The 15297-nt window shown below is 39.4% G+C and overlaps 1 protein-coding gene across 2 annotated transcripts; it reads right to left on the minus strand.

The window, feature by feature from the left end:
- Positions 1–932: 932 nt before the first annotated feature.
- On the minus strand, positions 933–15251 carry rdh10a (retinol dehydrogenase 10a). 2 transcript variants are annotated; one of them, XM_073863612.1, is made up of 6 exons: positions 14504–15251; positions 13721–13953; positions 4847–4945; positions 2890–3041; positions 2492–2617; positions 933–2411 (listed from the first exon to the last, which is right to left on the minus strand). In XM_073863612.1, the coding sequence occupies exons 1-6, from the start codon at positions 14787–14789 to the stop codon at positions 2288–2290; spliced, it is 1020 nt and encodes a 339-aa protein (XP_073719713.1). In that variant the 5' UTR covers positions 14790–15251; the 3' UTR covers positions 933–2287. The 2 variants fall into 2 exon arrangements, with proteins under 2 accessions (XP_073719713.1, XP_073719712.1); XM_073863611.1 differs by having other exon boundaries at positions 13721–13956; positions 14504–15248.
- Positions 15252–15297: the final 46 nt, after the last annotated feature.

The following is a 15297-nucleotide window of genomic DNA, read 5'->3' on the forward strand; positions in this document are numbered from 1 at the left end:
GTACAATATTACACCCCAAGGACTTATTGTGTACCTTAAGGGAGTGGTTTTCAAACTTGGGGCCGGGAGATGGTGCCAGGGGGGCCCGTTTTATGACATTTTATGAAATACATTAATTTATCATGAATTCTGTGTAATTAAATCTAAAAAAATAAGGCTACTAACCAAAAGGACTACTTTTTTGTATAATTTAAGGTTTTTTTTTTTTTTTTATTAAAATGTTGAGTTTTAGAACAGTTTTTTGTCACAAAAATTTTCTTTGGGGGGCCGCGAAGGAATGCACCGTACACAAGGGGGGCCGCACACTGAAAAAGTTTGGGAACCACTGCCTTAAGTGATCACCCAAAAAATCTGTCAAAACCTGAATGAGTCTTAATTTTGATGAACACCAAAGACGATATTTTGATAAATTATGATAATCACACAGTTGACGGTACCCAATGAATTCCATCGTATTTGTTTTTCCTACTATGGAAGTTAATGGTTACAATCAGCTGTGTGCTAAACCATCATTTATCAAAATATCTTCTTTTGTGTTCCTCAGAAAATAGAAGTTCATACAGATTTAGAACAACATGACTATGAGAAAATGATAACAGAATTTAATTTTTTGGGTGAAGTATCCCTTTAAAGAAACAAAAAGTTTGTACCAAGGCTTAAATTTTAGGGGTACACAACAGTTAACTGTACATTTAAAGGTACACAATAAATCTTTAAGGATCAGTAATGTACCCAAAAAGTTGTATTATGTTTTAGTATATCTGTAAAGGTACAAAACGACAGCTTAGGGTACAACCCCACTGACAGAAAAGGTACAGTTTTATACATTTTTTTTGACTGTGTGCATGTCTACACACAAAACAAAGGGGTGACAATATTGCAAATGGTTGTTGTGTTACATTTTGGGTTGAGTCTTAATAAACACACCACAATCATCTAAATCATTTTATTAATTTAAGTTAGGTAGAGACACTAAACATTGGAGTCACATCTCGCGCTCCTCTATAGAGCAGTCTTTAGGAAAAATACAAAAAAAGGAGTATTTATGTCATACTGTTAACAAATGGCAAAAGTGAAGAGGTAGAGATATAGGGTCATCGCCGTCCCTATTGGAATGTAGTTTAAACTCATGCGTTTTGTCCTTACACATACAAAATATCCAAACGCATCCATGAAATGTTTTTCAATCGTCCGAGTTTGCATACACAAAATGACAAATTTAACATTTTAGCTGGACAATGCAGTGTGTTTACAATGAGAGCTCAAACTGACACATTTTCTTCTTATGGAAACAGTCATTAAAATATTATTTACATGAGCCATTTGCATATCTAAATCATTTTCTGAATTTGATAAATCCCCTTTAAATTATAAAGAGGATATGTAGGAGAAAAATTAATAGTTTGCCAGATCTACAACAACAAAGACATTTAAAATGAATTACAAACAAATATAGCGTTCAGTAACCCATCTAGATGTCTCTTCAGACTTTAGTCACATATACAAAATACTGTATTGCTGAAAAACATTTCTCTCCTGAAAATGTTTTACTAACATCTGATGTCAACAATTTCTTAAAGATATAAAACGGTCGATGGGTTGTTTTAAAGAGTGTGCGATAACCAGTCATCAGAATTGACTGAGAGGTCACCACGTAGTTTTTTACTGTCAAAAGACGTTTTCTTCACTTTTTTAAATGGATGGGAATCCGAATACAAAGAGACTATCAGTCTGAATGAAAAAAATATCTAAAAACAACCTGTCTTTAGGTAAACATCACTGAATTTTCAGGTGTATGATCGTCTGTCTTTAAATAGTTTGGACTGGGGATTGGCGTAGTAGCACCACGCTGAACGGTTTAGATAATGCTGGCAGTGTAGAGAAAAAGTAAATACAGTGCATGTCTACACACAAAACAAAAAAGTGACAAGATTTTACTGTTCGTACAGTAACATACTGTATATTTTCACAAAGACGCTAGATAATGCTGGTGACTACATTACGTAAATAGTTAATTACTGAATATCTCACGTATGATTTCGAAAACTATTTGACACAGAATATAGATGAATGGTTTCTTGAACCAAACCTTAGAAAAAAATAACACGTAACAAAAACAACAAATAAATCCTTAGTGTAGTACACAGCTTTCTTTGTTCCAGAGGAACAATATGGTAAACCTTTGCATCTGCCAAATGCAAGTGCACCAGTCTAAACTCAGTCTTTATCCATCTCTCGCATCCATCTCAGTGGTCTTTTCAAAAAAAGGCGCCTTTTGTGGAAGATTTTAGATCCCGTTCTTAGCTTCGTTGTTGTTCATCGCTTCTTTCCGTTGAGCAAGGAAGGGGTACATGCACTTATCCGCTCCCAGGAACCGGTACATGCACACGATTGCTTCAAAGGGCAGAATGCTGCAAAAAAAAAAGAAAAAAAAAGTGTTACTTCTCATTTGTCCCAACATTTTTATTCAAAGCGACGAATCAACCCCTACCTTTTCATAAAGTTGACCATGTATACGATGCGAGGGGTACAGATCATTGGCTGGTCCGTCAGGATGGCTCTCATAGCCTGTTTGACGCAAAACTCCGGCCTCAGTGGAGGAATAAAAGGCTCGATCTCTTTCCTGACCCAACCAAGCCAAAAAAAAAAGGGTGTTAATCAAAAGACTTTTAATCATCAAAGTGTTTAAGCCATCAAGTGGAAACAGATCCAACATGCACCTGACAGACTCAAGCTTCCATTCAACTTAAAGCCCTATTGTGTCCATGAAAACCCAACCTGAGGGTGACATGAGAGGCTACAAGCAAAGCTACCCTGACTGTTGTTAAGCGATGTCTACTTAAACCAGATACTCATTGTATTTGAAACCCAATCGTGGAAAGCTTTCATTCTTTCCTTATTCTGCACCCTCTGAACATGCCCGTGTCCACCAGGTAAGGACAAACCAGAGTCATCTTGATACCGTCCTTCTCCGAAGCCTTGATCTCGTGACTCAGGGACTCGTGGAAGCCGATGGCACCGAACTTGCTAGCGCAGTAATCCTGAAACCACAAAGTGAGAGGGTCTTTGAATTGCAAAAACAGGTGAACATTATCAAGCTTCCCGAGGCTGTTTTTCCTTCTCTAATGGCACGGGAGATTTCATTAGTGCCATCTATGTGGACTGGTTTTGATGTGGTTCGCTGTGGACATAATCTTCAGAATCGGAGTGGGCAAACACAGATGCGTGTATATAAACAGTAGGGCATAAAGGGATTTGATGTGCACGCTGCGGTTTGAGTCACTCCATTAATGTAAAGCCATAAACACACATTCGAAGCATTTTAAGGCAACATAATAGGTCAGACGCTGTAACTGGGCTTCTGGGACCCTTTGAAGTGAGACGAGTTAAAGATGAGTGCTTGTAAAACAGAAGCGTACGTACAGCTAATAAAACAATAAAGGTAATGTTTCCCCAAAAGGCTGCTGGGAAAAATGACACCGGTTTGGACAGCAGCGAAAGAAGATTGGATGTGTGCCGAGCTCCAAAATCCATGAGGTTCCTCTTTTAACTTTTTTAAAGGTTCTATTTTGAAACTATTGCATCATTTTATTAGTAGTATTATTGTATATTGATATTTATTATTAATATTTTAAAGTATATTACAATAAAATTAATTTTAACCATTTATAGACCAATATATTGCAATGGCCGACAAATAATTATAACAAATAAAGTATATAAAATATTATTTACAAGACTTATATTGCCCAGTTGTCCACTTTTCCTTCTTAATATTGGTATCGGATCAAAAAATAAATAAATAAATAAATAAATCTCATTTTAACATTTCTTTAAGTATATTTTTTGTATTGTATATAGTTTCTTTTATGATACGCTGCTGGACCTGGGTACAAATTTCGTTTTAAGGTGTCAACATGTATAGAAAGATGAATGAAATACACAGATGCCTTAAATGAAACATTTAATATAAAGGGACACAATTCACATGCTTTAATGGAGCCTAAATTAGTAATAAATGGTAGATCAATTGATGTACATTAAAGGAAAACACCACCATTTTTCAATATTTTACTATGTTCTTACCTCAACTTAGACAAATTAATACATACCTATCATTATTCGATGCGTGCACTTAATCTTTGTACAGCGCATCGTGAATGTATTAGCATTTAGCCTAGCCCCATTCATTCCTTAGGATCCAAACAGGGATGAATTTGGAAGCCGCCAAACACTTTTATGTTTTCGCTATTTAAAGACTGTTACATGAGTAGTTACACAAGTAAATATGGTGGCACAAAATAAAACGTGGCGATTTTTAAGCGGATAAAAAATAAGAACTATATTGTATGGCGGAAGAGCACTTAGTTTGCATCACTTCGACCGCTTTATCCGCAAAAAAATCGCCACGTTTAATTTTGTGCCACCATGCTTACTGGTGTAACTACTCATGTGGCAGTCTTTGAATGGGGAGGGCAGGGAAGTTTTTGGTGGCTTCTGGATTCATCCCTGTTTGGATCCTGAGGAGTGAATGGGGCTAGGCTAAATGCCAACACATTCACGACGCGCTGCACAAAGACCAAATGCACGCACCGAAAAAAGATAGGTATGTACTAATTCGTCCAAGTTGAGGTAAAAACACAGCAAAGTATTAAAAACCTGTGCTGTTTTCCTTTAAATGCCTAATGTTGATAATCTTTTCACCGATTTTGGACTCTACAGGTAGACTTTGCCAGGTACACATTGAACTTGTGTATGTGCTCATCAGATTTCCCATGGTGCACTGGTGTTCATTTTTACATCATTTTACAATCTGCCAATACATGTATGTGATTGCTGTACTAACCTCCACACCAGCTGTGCTGAATAGACCCAGCGAACTGGCAACCGTCACAATGTGGCCGTGGTTCATCTCTAGCATCTTGGGAAGAAACGCCTTGGTGGTCTATATAGAGAGCGAGAGAGAGAGAAACAAAGACAGTTATTTTGCTTATGCTGTTCATCTCTGCCAAAGCCCTTTGATCTGCACCCTTCGCTGCCCCTCTGTCTAATAATTCACCAAGACTAAACACACTGTCCCTTATCCTGCTGGGGGAGTTTAGGATCGCAGTTCCATTACACTCTTAAAGGCCATTAACAAGGAGCTTAGTTTTCACATGCACTTACAGAGATTAATTTATGTACGCTTCAATTTGTTTTCGTAGTGCTGCTTTTGAGAAAGTTTTCATTTCCGACACGGAAGTTTAACTTGGAAGCGTGACATAAAGTACTTTGAAAGTGCAGCGGATTGGCTTGCAAGTGCTTATAAAATGGTGAACGGGCCACTTTTAGACGCATACGTGTTCGAAACAAATTGTTTGACTGTGGTTTCCTCTTTTGGTCCCAAGCGCGGCGTACCCATTTACCACTATCACCACAATACCGCTTGACACCAAAACACGGGTTAAAAAACACCACCTTTTCAACCACTAGCATCTCACTAAAAAGTCCAGCGTGAAGTTTCATGGTGGTCTAAACTGTCTTAAGCTGATCTGAATCAGTATGTCAACCAACATTTCTAAACTGGTTGGCCAAGGAAAGTCAATCCTCAATGAAACATGTCATAAAGAGTACAGGACTGTGTGAGCCAAAATCAACAAAAGCCTTTCCAGATACCTTCAATGATATCATCATTCATCAACATGCCCAAAAATGGACATGGGCCATGCTCGAGAACGGTACCAGCTCGCACGGAAATATGTTTCAGTCTCAAAGCATCATCCTGACAACGTTGTTGGAATATCTACATGCTTTTGTGCAGCAGAAATTCATTCCCCCCGACTTTACTTTCACGGTCCAGAGTCTGGATTTCCACATTCTACGCTTGCTGGTGCTTTTAATCCCTCATGTTAAGGCTAAACTGTGTATTTTTCCAGTGCATTAACTATAAAATTGCTCTTAATATTCGCCTCGTGTTTGGGGGTTCTTTCGGGGGGGAACAGAGTTGGGCCCGTTTAAGGCTGCGCTCGTGCCTCACATGCCAAACTGGTGGTAAGTATGCGTGCAAATGAAACAGTAGGGAAGATCGCGCCTGTAGTGCACGCGTGCCAACATCTTCCAAACACTGCAATCTACAGTAATGAAATTTGATTTGGAGAGTTTAAACTGTGAGCTGTTGCCAGTGAGACAGATTAGACTTTCTTGCATTCCTCTTGGCTGTAATACAACATCAAAGCACAAAATAAGAAACAAAGTCACGGTTTTCAGGCTATCAAATGGTTTTCGTGCATCCTGCTGGTTGATACACTGTAAAAATAAATCAATTCAACCTACTTTAAGTTTTGACAACTTAGAAAACATTGTTTAACTTTAATTTGTTTAGTTAAAGTAACATGAAAATATATGTTGACATGATATAATTTTTTACAGAGTACTAAAAGCTCAGTTTTGATTGGAAAACAAAAGTAACCCTATAGTTCAGTGGTCTCCAACATGGTGCCCGTGAGTCTGTGAGTTGTCTGCCAAAGCACGTACCATTAATAGCCTGAAGTGTAATATTTACCCCCACCTCTACAATGGCTGCACATGTACACTAGAACAATCCCTCCCAAAATGCATCAAACCCTCGTCCACAAAGACATGAAACTAACCGAGTGGTCAGGGGTGTTCACTTATATGCTCACACAAAAATCACTGCAAAAGACGCTTTCCAACAGGTGTTTTAGCATTCGTTGTAAAATGTGGACCTATTTTTCCAAACGGCTCACACATGTACATTCTTCCGTTGAGAGCTTGAATAATGAACACTCCAGCCCAGTTGGTGGCGATAATCCACCTTTGCCAATCGCAAGAATACAAACAACGTTCCCGGCGCGGAGTAATACCGTACCTCACAGCACATCTAATACAAGTCAATGGAGTTGGACAAAAACTGCGATAAAACATGTTGAAAAGCATCTTTTGCAGCGATTTTTGTGTGTGCATATCAGTGAACACCCCTGACCACTCGGTGAGCCCCACGTCCCTGCAAACGAAAGTCCAATGCATTCTAGGAAGGATCGTTCCAGTGCACCTATGCAGCCATTGTAGAGGTGGGAGGTGATACAAGAAACACCCGAAAATTCTCAGGCCAGCATCATATGTCCAAATTTCACTCAAAACTGTTCTATTTCATCATAAACAATCTGAAAACAGGGATTTAAGTGTAAAATACCGAACTTGTCCTTTAAGATATACATTTTGGGGATCGAACCCACAAACTTTTGCACAACCTCTACCACTGTAGCAACCCATACCTGTATTCAAACGCCAACTTTACACCACATATTCTTGAGCATTTGAACCCATGTACCAACCCGAGCCTCCCGGACCAATCAAATCCTACGTTACATGCCAATAATCATCAAGCATGTACATATGAAAAGAGATATCCGAGTCTCTGTGTAAAACTCATTTCGCTACAAATGGAGGACGTGGTGGTGGTGGTGGGGTGGCTGCTGTTGTGTGCACGACCTTACCGACCTCTCGGACACGAAATGTGTGAAACCGAACAGAAGTTCATGTCTTAATTCATAGCTTCCGTAATTGCTTCTCAGCGCCCGGGTTTACGCTAAATTAACTTTCAACAGCAGAAAGCTTCCTTGGCCCTTGCAGTGGTTCTGTTCCTGTTGTGCTCTCTAATTGATACAAGCGCAAGTGCGATGCTCTTCACAAAGCTTTTCACAGCTGCGGTGTCAGCCCGCATTAGTGCTAATGTTGACCAATAGCAAGATGCGCAAACATAGAAAAGCCCAGATGGCCAGTAATTGGAAGAAAGTGGATGTAGCATAGACACTGGCCAGATTGAAAGGCATTGCTGTACTGTACTGCCAACATCCATAGAGTTCAGAACTATAGTGGATTCTGATTCGGTTTAATGACCATCCTTAAATAAACCCATCAACCAATGTCACTGACCCTGAAGTGTGCAAATATTAACAGCTCTACAGGTGCATTGGCCTTGAGCATCTAAAACTACTCAAGTATGACCCTTCTGCCTGGCTGCCCCCTTTTTCCTGGTCCAGCAGGAATGCAGGCTGGAGAACTTGGCTCCTGTCACTTGGCATCTTGTCAAGCTGATCCCCAGACAAGAAAGCAATTGTCACATAAGTGGGTCAGGCAGCAGCGCCCCATTACCAACAAGCTTGTGTACAAGACTCCCTTTCCCTTGATGCTTTTCTCTGGGGACAGAGCCGAGACCTTCTATGCAGCCACGCTCGTAAGGCTTTTACAGACACCATTGCACCCAGCTGTGGATCTGGGCTGCTCACATAGCGCCCATTATGAGCTGGTATTACACTCCAAAATCTGATAAAAGTAACAAGTATTGTATAGACGGTTTCAGTAGGTACAACATAAACGAGCGGCTTTCGTGGTCAACACGTAACTTCTGGTAAACTCCGCTAAGAATAAATAACAACAAAGTACTTTAAACGTATGTTATTTATATAACAAGCAAAATAAACAACACGTAGATTACCCAAGAAACCAAAACATTTGAGGTATTTGTTCAACTAGTAAGACCATTAAAAAAACTGAAATCAGAAGTAAAGTTCGGACCAGACGCATAGCTAGTCACCGCATGTGCGTCCGATGAAACCGTCTCTAATGTAATTTTAGGACTGTTTGTGGCATTTTATAACAATTAAAGGAAAACACCACAGTTTTTCAATATTTTACTATGTTCTTACCTCAACTTTATACAAATTAATAAATACTTTTTTCTCTCAATGCGTGCACTTAATCTTAGTACAGCGCATTGTTAATGTGTTAGCATTTAGCCTAGCCCCATTCATTCCTTAGGATCCAAACAGGGATGAATTTAGAATCCAACAAACACTTCCATGTTTTCCCTATTTAAAGACTGTTACATGAGTAGTTACACAAGTAAGTATGGTGGCACAAAATAAAACATGATTTTTTTAATAAAAAATGAGAACTATATTGTATGGCGGAAGAGCACTTAGTTTGCAGCACTTCAATCTTGGCGCACAATAACATCATCACTCCTGACTACTCCCCCTCTTGCTCAAACTTTGGTCAATATTACTGCACCTGAGGTCAAAGTGCTGCAAACTCCGGTGGCTGGTTTGGTGGCTTCTAAATTCATCCCTATTTGGATCCTAAGGAATGAATGGGGCTAGGCTAAATGCTAACATATTCACAATGCGCTGTAATAAGATTAAGTGCACGCATTGAATAAGTTAAGGTAAGAACATAGTAAAATATTGAAAAAACGGTGGTGTTTTCCTTTAAGCACATTGACCACTTAATTTTCATTTTAGCAGCATCAATAAATAACGTAAAAAAAGAGACATTTCAATTTAAACTTATATTATATGTTAATGCACTTGGCAGACACTTTTACCCAAAAGCTATACATTTCATCATCAGTTTATGTTACCTGGGGCTCCGACCCATGACCTTTTGCACTGCTAACGCATGGCTCTACCAATTGAGTTACAATAACACTATTTATACAGTAAAGGCAGTTTAACAAATTATATTATCATATAATGCAAGCTTTTACATTAAAACATTAGAACATGAAATGTTAGACTGTTGGGAGGAGTAAAAGGCCAATAACTATATCGACAACTATATAAGCATCAACACACCACCTGACGATAACAATAACTTAATGTTAATTCAGGCTGGACCAAATAAATCCGTAAATTTATATCATTTAAGATCTCAACTTAATCTAAATTGGACTCAGTGGGGAACTCAAATGCAGCTGTAGGCAAACGGAGCCACGCGAGGCCAGATCGAGTCTCAGCTGAGCTGACAGTCTGGATAATGATAATGGCCTCACTTCCTGTTGGCTCATCTAGCTTTGTTACATTCCCACCATGCAATCCAACAAAATTAAGATGATGTCCATCTGGAATTTGCCCTTTCCTGCGCCTTTAGGATTTTGAAACACAGTCCTTAAAATGAAGGACCTCGAACCAACTGCCAGGTCAAGTTTGTGACTGCACCCTATCATCCTCTTAAGGCCGTTTCACACGGTACGCGGCAACCGCAAGTGTTTAATTCTTTTTCAATAGCAGACATGCGGAAAGCGTCAAAACGGGGGTGGTTACAGAGGTGAAGCAGAGTTGGTCCACCACCTTGCTCGTGCATCCAAAATCCTGTCCCTTCTCCGGGCATGGCACTTCATGGCAGGTTGCAAGTATACAGATAAACATATTTGCACTAAATGCTGCATAAAACGCTTCCAATACAAGAGAAAAGCTGAAGTCGCGCGGCGATTTTGACGCTTGCCGTGTATCGTGTGAAACGGCCTTTAGTGTTTAAGACTCAAGATGTCACCGCATCTATGCATGGGCTCTTAAAAAAAAAAAATATTTGTATTCCAAGTGATCTACATACAGTTTGGGGTAAACTAGTTAAAAATGTGGTGACCATTTAAAGGGATAGTTCAACCAAAAATGAGGATATTTTGAAAATCCTTTGTAACCAAACAGATCTGGGGCACCATTCGCTTCCACATTATTATTTTTCATATGTGGAGGTTGGTGGGGCCCCGGATCTGGTTACAAACATTTTTCTAAATATCTTAGGTTGTGTACATTTCTGAAGATACACAAATGAAGTAATTTTTTTTTTTTGGTGAATCTCTTTAAACAGTTAAGCGTCCCGTCCCGAATACGGGACACCTAAGTTTGCATTAATATTGTTGATGTAAATTTTAATCTATCACTACAAACTATATATCGTTGGAAAGGTCTAAGCCTCCAGAATAGACATTTCAACAGTGTTTTATAAAATAAATTATGTAGGGAGAGTAATTGATACATTTATGAAGAGAGTGTGCCTCAAAAAATGTATTTTCTGCTAAATGTCACTGTCCCACCAGCAGGACGACTACATTTACTTCAATGTTTGCATATGAATTCTTATCTAATCATGGCAAACTGTATATTGTTTGAAAGCTCCAAGAGTGTAGATTTAACTCAATAGGGTGGGGTGACGCTTAAAAGGTTTTAAAGTTAAAAAAAGGGATGGCCAAGCAAATTTAAAATGTACTTTTTATACAAAATACAACACAAAAGAGGAAAAGGGAAACAAGTATTGTATAATGTAATTTTAAGACTGTTTGTGACATATTTAACAAAATTAAAGGAAAACACCACCGTTTTTATATTTCACCATGTTCTTACCTCAACTTAGACGAATAAATACATCCCTTTCTTTTTTCAATGTGTGCACTCAATCCTTGTACAGTGCCTCGCGAATGTGCTAGCATCTAGCCCAGCCCCACCCATTCCCTAGGATCCAAACAGTGATGAATTTAGAAGCCACCAAACACTTCCATGTTTTCCCTATTTAAACCACTTAAAAATGTGGTGACCGTTTAAAGGGATAGTTCAACCAAAAATAAGGATATTTTGATTTTTTTTTAACAGATCTGGGGCACCATTCACTTCCAGATTATTATTTTTCCTATATGGAAGTAAGTGGGGCCCCAGATCTGGTTACAAACATTTTTCAAAATATCTTCATTAGTGTATCTTCAGTAATGTATACAACTTGAGTAAACTATGACAGAATTTATTTTTCGGTGAACTATCCCTTTAAGTTAAAAAAAATAGATGATACTTTCTATACAAAATACAACACAAAAGAGGAAAAGGGAAACTTGCAGTGGTACACACCGCATGCGGTCAGCGACCAATTAAGATTACATGTTTGTGTAAGAGAAAAAAGAAAAAAAGTAGTGTTGGTACATTTCTATTCAGCTGGCTTGTGGCTTAATGACCACATCCTCCGTTCGCTATTTTAGCCTGTCCTTAATGATTAAGCTCTGCTTTCATCTTAATCCCCCACAAGAAACCGTGTGTTTTTTTAAGCTTCATGCAGCACAACCAAAACCTTAATGAGAATCCCAACTTCACCACTAACTAGTGCATCTGTTACACCGCTGCAGCTTACGCTGAAGAACGTCCAACTCAACAAACAGAACATTGCGTTACACATTTTGTGTCCAGATATGTTCATGCATCATTACACTTCCAGCATTTCTAATGTGTACGCGTTTGCCAATAGAAAAAAGCAGTTGTGGGTCGAACAAGTGTCCGCAAGGTGATATCGTAACGCCCCAAACTAAACGCATTTAGCCAAACTAAAATATTCGCCCAATTAACTCCGAGTGAGATCACTGCTGAATGGGTTTATTTCCCAGGCTGTCTGCAATGAAGTCAACTCTTACTTTTCCAAAAAAACATTAACCTTTCTGTCTTACATATGCAAAAAAAAACAAAAAAACATTGGCAATGTGACTTCAGCACCGCATGACTCAAAACAAACGGCTCAGCCCACAAGGTGGTCCCACTAAGACAATGCAAACTACGGACATTCAGGGCTTTTACGCATTTACTGGCAAAAAGGTTAATTAGTGAGGCCAAGTGAGAATAGACTCGTCCAAATGGTACTTCCCCAGGCAGGATGCGCCCATCAATTGGCTTTAAATTAACAAACCAAGACAGAGCATATTGTTCCCGGTGATCTTACTCGAACCCCTGCTGGACTGCTTTCCCTCGGAGCTTGTCTTGTTTATATCCTGATATCTGGGAGCTTTGGAGAGGACCATGTCGAAACCGCAGGGGCTGTTAAATAAAAGCTTCTCATGGTGAAAGTGCCGTTTTAGGATCAGTTTTGCTGTTATATATCGCAATGACTAAAATTGATAAAGTTGGGGGGTAATGTGATCCTAGATCTGTTACTGAACCCATGCCAGAATCTCGAAATCTCACGGCCTGCGGATGTCCACATCAGCAGAACATCCAGACTAAGCTGTAAATATTACTTTTGGCTGCAGCAAAGAAATGAAATGAATGAAAGCAAATAGATAACAGACCGACTAAAGAGGAGAGAGACGGCGGGGCTGGGGATTTTACATTGAGAAACATGCAATACTTGTGGAATGGCCCGTCTCAGACGACAGACACCAGGCATTTGTTTGCACTTAACAAGACTGATGTAGCTAAAGTGTTTGATCCAATTGAGTACAATCGGATAAAGATAGATGCTTGCTTTTCATATGGAAATAGCGTGATGGTTTACAACTCTGGCAGGTTTGCAAGCAAGATTATGAACATGCATGAAGCAAAAGAGGCTTCCTTTCAAAATTGATTGACAAATGAAAACAGCAAGATGAAGAAATTACCTCACTGACTGTTAAAAGACAACATTACATATCAAAACATATAACCCTAATGCTTAACGCATTGTGCAAAATCCTATCATCCTTTGTCACATTTGCAATTATTATTTTTTAATGTGTAATATAGGTGTTTGAGAATTTAAAATGTCTGGAGTCCACTTCAAAAGGAGATATTTTCTGATAGTAACACTTTACAAAACTACAATAAGCAATGCGCCTTTTCCGTAAAGTCAAGCGTCACGTTATTCCTCACTTAAATAATTCCCAAAAAAAGGATGCACAAACACAGTCTATGGCAATCACCGGTATGCCTCAATAAAAGAGGCGGATATTTCCTAAACGCACTCCAAGCGACCAATAACAAAAGACTGGGCCAGCTTAACCAATAAGAGAGTAGACTGAGCATTTCGGAAGGAGGGCTGAATGGGACATGAGCTACAACTGAGCGTATGGGAATGAAAGTGTGCAAATAAGCGTGAAAACTTACTAGTAGACCCCAAAACAACATCATCAAGACCGTAAAATGCAACTCACCCAGAAATGAGCGTGGCAGTTCACCACCATCGTCCGTTCGATCAGCTCATCGGGACACTCGAGCAGATGGTGGCCGGACACCACACCAGCGTTGTTGATCAACAAGTCCACTTCGCCAACCTCCCTGCGCACTCTCTCCGCTGTGGCGTACACGTTCTCTCTCTTGCCCACATCAACCACATACGTGTACACCTGCGGCTGGAAAGGAGGCACTTCTTCCACACCACCAACAGCTGCTGTGGAGAAATGCACGGATGTGATGAGGAGGAATGAACCGAATAGATTTCATCTTTAGCGATCACACATTCATTGATTGATTCAGAGGTTGAATTAGGTTTGCATAACAGACTCGATCCCGGGATCACAAATACTAATATGTATAGCGTGAATAAAAGTGCATAAATGTAAGTAAATGCATTTAAGAGAATAATCAATCACATTTAAGCATCTAATACCTTGGTGAGATTAAATGGACCGTATTTAGAGATAAAATATTTTCCATTCTCCCTAGAAATAACAGTTAAGGCTATGCATTAAACATACAACCATTCAGAGACTATTTGGGTCTTTACCATAGTAAATGTTGGTATACTGTAGTATATTATAGTAATTACTATACACTACAGTATTCTGAAGTATAATAAATTGATAAATTCTGCAGTATACTTTGCCATTTACTATAGAAAGTGTAAAACACTAGTGTGCACTAGTTTTGCTACACCTTACCATAGTAAATACCTAATGCATTGTTTTAATGGTATAACGTTAAATTATTTATCTTACCCTCTTTAGTTATAGGGTTGTCTTGCTCTCTGTAGATCTGTCGCACCATCTCAGCCGTCTCTTCGTTGCTCTTGCTGTTGATGTCCCACAGCACGAGTGTAGCCCGGCGCCGGGCGAAGTCCTGCGCGAACAGCCGTCCGAGCTCACCGCCCGCCCCGGTGATCAGACACACCTGTCCCGCTACGCTCTTCTCCTTCGGCCGTATGAACCACTTTAGGCCGGCCATGACGATAGCCCAGAGGACTTTCAAAATGACCACGAAAAACTCCGCGACAATGTTAATCATCGTGTAAAACGCGTCGATAAACTAGTTTTAAATAAAGGTTACAACTAAACCTGATTTTTCTGTTGTCTCGCTAGCATTAATTTATTATTTACCTATATAAATTGTTTATGAGCATCCAACTGTCATACAATTTTAAATATACATATATACAACAGCATACACCAGTTATTAGCAATATAAAGCATTAAACGAGCATCACGGATAAAAGCGCACCGATATTAACAGGTGTGCGTGTCTTTGCGCGTCAGTAACCGCACCAGTTTAACCCTACAAATAGGTCTGTAGTAGAAGAGTGAAATAAATGTTGCGATAAATGCAGACGCAACTAATGCCCATAAGCTATCGTATCCTGGCACGGATGCGCGCAATAGCTGCCGGAGAGCGCGAGAGTGACAAGCAGACTCCTGACGGATCTCATATGAGTACTGCCGCGGCTGCTCTTTATTTAAAGCAGCCCCTCTCCACAGGACCCCACTGAGAGATTGCCTCAGATGCCTGATTGAAATTT

This window comes from Misgurnus anguillicaudatus, chromosome 25 (genome assembly GCF_027580225.2).
Source record: "Misgurnus anguillicaudatus chromosome 25, ASM2758022v2, whole genome shotgun sequence".
Classification (NCBI taxonomy): domain Eukaryota; kingdom Metazoa; phylum Chordata; class Actinopteri; order Cypriniformes; family Cobitidae; genus Misgurnus; species Misgurnus anguillicaudatus.

What these genes read in the sequence shown, in the direction of transcription:
- rdh10a (XM_073863611.1), bottom strand. Translation starts at nt 14,789, where the DNA reads ATGATTAACATTGTCGCGGAGTTTTTCGTGGTCATTTTGAAAGTCCTC. An exon ending in ACTGCCACGCTCATTTCTGG is followed by an intron (nt 4,946 to 13,720) that starts GTGAGTTGCATT and finishes CTCTCTATATAG; the next exon opens with ACCACCAAGGCGTTTCTTCC. An exon ending in ATGGTCAACTTTATGAAAAG is followed by an intron (nt 2,412 to 2,491) that starts GTAGGGGTTGAT and finishes TTTTTTTTGCAG; the next exon opens with CATTCTGCCCTTTGAAGCAA.